At 37.2% G+C, this 7936-nt stretch overlaps 1 protein-coding gene, 1 long non-coding RNA gene and 1 pseudogene across 2 annotated transcripts; 1 reads left to right on the top strand and 2 right to left on the bottom strand.

Moving 5' to 3' along the window:
• The first annotated feature begins 501 nt into the window (after positions 1-501).
• On the top strand, positions 502-4942 carry LOC140972931 (5'-adenylylsulfate reductase-like 5; annotated as a pseudogene).
• On the bottom strand, positions 839-3525 carry LOC140972933 (uncharacterized). The gene is made up of 2 exons (XR_012174554.1): positions 1907-3525; positions 839-1828 (listed from the first exon to the last, which is right to left on the bottom strand). It is a non-coding gene; the product is annotated as an uncharacterized lncRNA (long non-coding RNA).
• Positions 4943-5491: 549 nt separating the features above from the next.
• Positions 5492-7235, bottom strand: LOC140972934 (flavonoid 3',5'-hydroxylase 1-like). Its single transcript, XM_073435414.1, has 2 exons — positions 6290-7235; positions 5492-6203 (listed from the first exon to the last, which is right to left on the bottom strand). Exons 1-2 carry the CDS (start codon positions 7199-7201, stop codon positions 5571-5573), a joined length of 1545 nt encoding a protein of 514 aa, XP_073291515.1. The 5' UTR covers positions 7202-7235; the 3' UTR covers positions 5492-5570.
• Positions 7236-7936: the final 701 nt, after the last annotated feature.

Below are 7936 nucleotides of genomic sequence, written 5' to 3' on the forward strand. Positions count from 1 at the left end.
CCGATTGGAATATCTTATTTTTCATTTACAATTTATTTTAAATATATTAATTACAATCAATTTTCATTTACATAAATATTTTACTATTTTTACAAGATTGGAAATATCTTATTTTTCATTTACAATTTATTGTAACTATATTAATTGCAATCAATTTTCAATTACATACATATGGAATAGTGAAAGTAATTAATTTTATATTGGTCGTTTTTAGTTTCAAAATAAATCAAAATTGATTTTGACGGAGAAAATNATTCTATTCATTTTTTAATTAAAAAATCATTAATATATTGTTTTAATCATTTAACATGTTTGATAAATAATTTATTGTCATTTTTTTTTTGAAAAAATAGATAAATCAGATGTTTTTTTGATGATTAATTTTATTTTATTAGTACGTTTTTTTAATAATTAATAATTAATAATAAGGATAAAAGTGGGTCAAATTCGGGTCGGGTCTCGTGTCTCGATCTATTAAAACTCGAGTTGTTGCATGTATATTGTTTCTTCAAATTCTCTATGAAGAAAGGATGTCTTAAGATCTAACTGTTCTAGTTCAAGATCTTCTTAGGCTAATCGAGAGTATGATCTAATGGACACGTGTTTAACCACAGGTGAAATGATCCCATTGTATTCTATCCCTTCTACTTGAGATAATCCTCTTGCAACCAACATTGGGTTGAATCTTGGTTTCTCTACATTAGGGATTTCTTCCTTTTTTCTTGAAGATCCACTTAGAGACTATAACTTTCTGTCCTTGTGGTTTAGGGACCAACTCCCAGGTGTTGTTCTTTTTAAGTGAACTTATTTCTTTTTTCATTGCCAAGATCCAGTGGTCTTTATCTCTGGAAATCATGACTTCTTTGCACCTTACAGGTTCTTCCTCGTTCATCTTTGTAGCTACTGGGTAGGCATAAGAAACAAGATCTGCATAACCATATTTCAGATGAGGTTTAATATATCTCCTTTGTATGTCTCTTGCCAATTGATAGTTTTAATGTTGTGATGTTCTTGAGATGAATCTGGTGCTTGTTCAACATCATCAGTTGGTTGTTCTTGAGAATGAGTAGAGACAATAAGAAAATCCATCTCAATTAAAGTATCATTTGTTGGATTTGATTTTGTGTTTGGTGATGTTGAAATAACATTTTTCTTCAAGGGAAATTCATCTTCATCAAAGGAGACATCTCTGCTAATTATGATTTTTCATGCCAGCCTCTATACTCCACAATTTGTATCCCTTGACTCCCTCTGGGTACCCAAGGAACACTCATTTGATTGTTCTTGAGTCTAACTTGCCCTGATTTGTATTAGCAAATACAACACATCCAAATACTCTTAGTTTTTCAAAGTCTGGAATTCTACATGTTCACATTTTCATTGGTGTCTTAAATCCAATTGGTACAGATGGTGATCTATTAATCAAGTATGTTTTTGTAGTGACAGCCTCTGCCCAAAAGGACTTCAGCAAACCAGATATGATTGCATACATCTCACTCTATCAACTAGACTCCTATTCATTCTTTCAATGAGTCCATTTTTTTGACGAGTTGCTACCACAGTAAGATGTCTAGCTATCCCAACTTGGATCAGAATGTGCCAATCTCTAAAGGTGTATAGAAAATCAGCCTTGTGTTTTAGAGTAAACACCAAAACTCTCCTTGTATGGTCATCAATAATGCTCATAAATTACCTTGCACTACCATTGGAGATAGTCCTTAAAGGTCTCCAAAGATCAGAGTTTATTTATATTGAAGAATCAAGGGTGCCTTTGTAACATGCGATGCCTTTGCAAACTTTACTCTGGTGACCTTTCCTCCAATGCAATCTACACAGAATTCTAGGCTATTAAGTGGCTTGTTTCCAAATGCACCTTATTTATGCAGTTCTGCAAGGCCCCGTTCACTTAAGTAGGCAAGTCCAAGGTCCCACAACCTTGTGCTATCTTTTTCGATCAAGGCCACCGAGCCAACTACTGTTCTTCCATTCAGAAAATACAGACCATTTGATCTTAATCCTTTCATGATGATTAAAGATCCTTTAAGCAGAACAAATTTCCCATTTTCTGCTTTGAATGAGGATCCAGAGTGATCAAGTGCACCTAAAGAGATGAGGTTTCTCTATAGTATAGGTACATATCTCACATCCTGAAGGACTCTTTCTACTTCATTGAACATTTTGAACCTTATAGTCCCTTTGCGAAGTATCATGCATGCCTTGTTATTTCCAAGGAGTACATGACCACCATCTAGTTCTTCGAGTGATTCAAACCAACTCCTATTGGGGGTCATATGAAAGGAGCAACCACTAGTCAAGAATCCAACTCTGATCATCTTATCATATTGAGACTTCACGCAGCACCTTGTCATCCAGATGCAAAGTGAGGGTGCTAAAGGCCAATTCCATTGTCTCATATTTCGCTTCATCAGATTGTGTTTCTGGTAGACAATTCATTCCTCCTAGAGTCTTTGTGACCTTTTGTTGAACAAGTATGGCATACATGCGGAGCCCCCATAATCCAAAATCTCCCGTCCCATCAAACCTATCGACTTCTATTCTGTGAGCCATGTATTTGATATTTGAGCAAGTAAAGAAACTTGTCTCTGGTGACAGTTGCTGCAAAAATTACTTGCTCATATCAGTCTCGAAGCAATCAGAATGTCCGAGAAATCAATGTGTTCTCATGACTCCAAATATGCCAGCAAACCAGCGATCACAATCAAAACGCGAGAATGAGGAATAGAAAAAGAATCGTAAATGCACACAAGAATTTTAGGTGGTTCGGCCCAAAAAAGATGTCCTACATCCACCGGAGACTTGAATACTCTCGTTGAAGTTTACAAATTCAAGATATCACAACAATACACTCGAAAAAGAAGGAATCTCACTATTCGCTCTTGCTTTCTTTTGTATCACAGGAAAGCACTCTTGAATTATCTCCCTCCAGGTAATGTTGATTCTTTTTTTTTGTTTTTCACTGATGGCTTGAGTAGAGAGTTGTAAATCCAAACCCTTCGGCAGTCCTTTTATATGTTGGTTTCCTGGGGGTTGAACAAAACTGCCTTCTTGATCCACTTTACCAGGAGCAAATATCTGTAACCAACTTCCAACCAGCCTTCCCTTTTGTTTTTGTCCATTCAACATGTATCGAGTTTTTGACTCCTGGTCCACTATACTTCTACAAAGCTTGTGAACAAATGATGTGAACATTGACCAAAATTTATGCAGTACATTGAGGTTATACAAGTACAATAATGGACGACTGTTCTTTGCTGGGACCTTAATATGTTTAATTATTCTTGTATTTTATTCGGACCATAATATATTTCCTCAACACTAATAGTTTTGTGAGTATTTTAATGTGAGGCGAATATATTTTTGTGGGAATGTTTTGTGTCATCGAATGATGGATCTCCTTTTTTTCATGTACTATGAGTTTTTCTATTCTCTGTTGAGGAGACATAATTTCTTCATTTAAGTTGTAGAAATAACTGAATTTAACTTGTTCTCTTTTTCAGTGTTTTCTCTAGATATGGGATTCATAGTGTTCCCTCACTACTGATTGTGCGTCCAACAAACCGAACGAGATATCATGGTCCAAAAGATCTCCAGACAGTCATAAGTTTTTATAAAAGAGCTACAGGTAGCACCAGCAGTGTAATATCTGTGTTTTCCTTGCTATTGAGTTGAATTCATGGTATACTTATTCTATCTGTCGCAACCTATGTTGAGTGAAGGAAAATATCTGGGAAGTTAACTAAATGTGTTCTCATCCTGAACTTTGAGCTTTTGGGTGATGCTCAACATTTTGCAACTTTATTCATCTGAATTTATGAGTTTGGAAGTCGACTTTTTCCAGTTTGTTAATTCGTCTCATATTCTTGTTTCTTTTGTTTGAGACATGTGATGGATGAACTCATAAGATGAAAATGCTGCTGGGTTTTATGTGCTTTGAATGGCTGTTGAGTATATATGTAGGGGGTCTTGCATGCAAGATTAGAAATTAGTAACTTTTCATTTTCCATTGGCCTTGTTTGTCCTTGAAGGAAGAATCCTTATGCTGTAAGAACTTACTTTTGCCGCAACGCTTGTAAACCATGAAGTATGACATCAATAATTTCTTGCTAGTTTTGGATTTGACAAGTCTCTTCATCTCATTCACAAATTCTTTCTCTGCTTAGAGTTGGGCCCATTACTAGTGGCTTTGGTCGAAGATGAAATGAAGAATGATCCGAACTTATTTCAGCTGTGGAATGGAACGTCAAGGGAGGAAAAATTTCGAGGGAACCGTATCTACTACTTTCTATAGTCTTTGTCTTAACAAGGGCTTCTTTAGATCTCTTCCCAGGATTTGCATCTTGTATAAAGGTACTGTGGGTGGCATGTGTTTGTCATCTAACTATCGGTATTTTTGGAGATTCCAGGCATCTTTTGGGGCATGTTTTACACCCAATCGATATCAAGAGAGTTTGGAGCAAGTTTAATCTGTTCAAAATCAGGAACTTCCATAAAGGAGCTAGAAATGCTCGAGTCTGGGCATCATCACTGGCCTAAGTTTCCTACCTTTTGAGTACCTTGTATGCATGCCAGTCGTCTACTTGCTCTGAAACAAATTAGCTGTAGAACTTCGTTGTATCATTAAGCGGCAAGCAAAGAAACACAGTAATTTGGTTTCATTTCACCTCTACTAAGCTCTAGTCTGGTAGCCTAGGAAATTTTGGTTCACACATACACATGCACTCAATTGTAATGTGTACATCATGCACGTAGATTGGCAAAAGTTCCATAAAGCTGTCCAATTATCGGATTTTGGTTTTTGGTGACTTTAGCAATTGGAAAAAAAATTCTCCGATAGCACTGTATCATTGATTTGCTAAGGAACGGTATATTTACTGAAAATCTCAGAAAAATCCATCGGGGATTGTTTGCAAAGGCGGAATTGTCTGAAAGTCGATTGGATGCTAAGACCCGAATGGGGATTTCTGTGCTCGTTGTTGGGATAAAATCTTTGTCACCTTTCTGTTCTTGTTCGGTATATGTTAACTATTCATGAAAATAGTGTTTTTTTTTTAAAAAAATGTGGCTGTGATATGACAATTACGGTTCTTGAGAAACCACTGCTATATACTTATGCTACATATGGATTATAAAGGAGTACTCCTCTTTAAATAACACTAAATTTTCCACTATTATAAATAGACGTGACATGATATTCTACGTCGGTACAAGATAAAACATAGCGGGGATTCATTGCATTTATTCTATTACTGTTATACATGACATGGCATAAAGTTAATGATAATATTATACATGACATGATAAAAATACATACAAACAAAACTTAGTGGCTTTTTGTATTATATTAATTTTGTAGTTCTGTTTGTATAAGAAAGAGAATGAAACGATTTGATACTTAAAGAATAATAGCAAAAAATCAAATTGTTAGTCCAAACAAAACATTTTTGATGGACAAGAAAACATCACTCATGGATATAGATATATATATTACATATATAAGTGACAGGTTCTCGATGCGGGAACCGAAATTGAAAAATAAATCGAGTGATGTGCTAATTAGAAGCCAAATAACAAGTTGGAGGCAATCTAGGAGTAACCATGGCTGCAAGAGGCACAGCTTTCTGCAAAGCTAGCCCAAAAGTCTCCTCCATATCCATCTCTTCGCCATCAAATTTCCAATCAAACGAGTGAACCAAAGTCCCCAATATATATTCCACCATCACTACTCCCATTCTTGTTCCGGCACAAATCCTCCTCCCGGCACCGAATGGGATCAGCTCGAAATCGTTTCCTTTCGGATCAATCTTCGCATACTTTTCAGACAAGAATCTCTCAGGGTTGAAATCTGATGGATTTTCCCAAACTTGTGGATCCCTTCCAATTGCCCATATGTTTACGCTGAGTCTTGTGTTCTTTGGTATGTAGTAGCCATCTACGGTGCATGCTTCGGCTGAAATGCGAGGTAGGTTTAATGGTGTCGATGGGTGCTTTCGAAATGTCTCTTTGCATATCGCTTGCAGATAAGGCAATTTAGGTATGTCGGACTCCACCAGACGTCGGTTCCGGCCGATAACTCGATCCATTTCATCGTGTGCCTTGCGCATAATATCCGGGTTCTTCAGCATCTCCGCAAGAGCCCATTCTACTGCGCTTGATGATGTATCGGTCCCAGCAGTAAACAGGTTCTGCATGCAAAACATGTACTTGAATATACCATGCATACATGCATAAATATTATATATTGGAAGTTGAAACATTAATTATTGGTAACCAGTAATAGAGCTTTAATATTGGTTGTGGTAAGCTTCTCCTCCTCAGAGGAATTAATATCATCTCGATTTGCCAACATGACATCAAGAAAATCAGGTCGGTTCTTGCGTTTGTGGCGCGATTCCAAGTGCTCGTCCAGCATTCTGCTGATCAAATCATCGAACTTCTTATGCAATTTTCTCATCCCTTTTTCAATCCCTTGCAAATCCATCCAACCCATCCAGTGAATGAAATCGCCAATGTTGAAATAGCCTGCTGTTGTCATCAGCTCCACCACCATGTCCTTGAACTCGTTCAATTCCCGTCCTCTCGTTGCGAAAACCCGTCTGCTCAGTATAATTCTGCCGATCATATTAGCCATTGCGTAGACCAAAATCTCACCTAACACCACTGCTTCCCCACGTACACTTGACTGATGCATCGCCTCGAGCATGTGTCCAAGTTCTGCAGCACGAAAATCGGCCCAGTCATCCAGGGCTTTACCTCCCAACATATGGAGATTACTCAATTTTCTGAGCAACCTCCACCTGGGTCCGTAGGGTGCAAAAACCATGTCTTGCGAATTGTAGGCGAGGATGGTGGGGCCAGCATGAATCGGCCGGTTCAAGAAATTCGACTCGAAGGTTTTAAGAAACAACTTCGCAGCGTCCGGAGTCGACGCCACCACCATATCACGGCTGCCTACTTTCAGGTACATGATAGGGCCATAAGTCTTGGCCATTTTGGCTAGAGCAACGTGTGGCATTCTACCTAATAGCGGAAGCGCTCCGACCACAGGGAAACCTCTAGGGCCAGGCGGCAATGGTCTTCGCTTCGACAGAATTATCTGAACGAGAAAGTTAATGAGAATGCATAGTGAGATCAATGCAATGATTTCCGTGACTGAAAGGAACATTGCATGTGCAAATACCATACAATTTTTCTTATAATTACCAGACTAGAACCAAGGCACATTAATCTCTATATATAATAAACTTAACAGTGCATGTGGGAGATGTTTCATGTTCTTCAATTCTTCAGCTATCATTCAACGTGCAAATAAAAACTGGTGCATGGTAGATATGAATCTACACTTTCATCCACCTTTCAAAGAAATAGAACTACTTACCCTTATGATATATGTGCTGCGTTTTTTGCCATAAAGTGGCAAGTAAAATTAGAATTTTTAGTCTAATATGAGAGGAAAAGGTTCACGAACCCACTTCATGTATGCATACGTATCTGGTATAGGTGTGGGGCTAAATTTTTAAAATTCTCCTAATTACAATAGAGTTTGTAGTTGAAACAATAAATTATAGGCTTTGTTATATATATGTTTTATCAAGAAAGACAGGCCTAATATAAAATATTAGACTTTTCAAATATAATGTTCGAATTGGTGGAGAAGATGAACAGTTGATTAATAGTTAGAAGTTTGAATATTTTCGCTACCAACACTTTTTCAAGCGAGAGTGTCACATAAGTTTGCCTAACTAACGTGATTTGCATACTACTGCATTAGCATGAGAATTTAATTATCCAGTGAACATCCTAAAGAATAGCGGATGTTCTAACATCGTTAAATAAAACTCATCTCACCACCCACACTATATATCTTCAGTAAATGCATACTTACTGGGTTCAAAATTAGGGTTTCTACGAGCTAACA

This window comes from Primulina huaijiensis, chromosome 3, assembly GCF_012295235.1.
Source record: "Primulina huaijiensis isolate GDHJ02 chromosome 3, ASM1229523v2, whole genome shotgun sequence".
NCBI classification, from domain to species: Eukaryota; Viridiplantae; Streptophyta; class Magnoliopsida; order Lamiales; family Gesneriaceae; genus Primulina; species Primulina huaijiensis.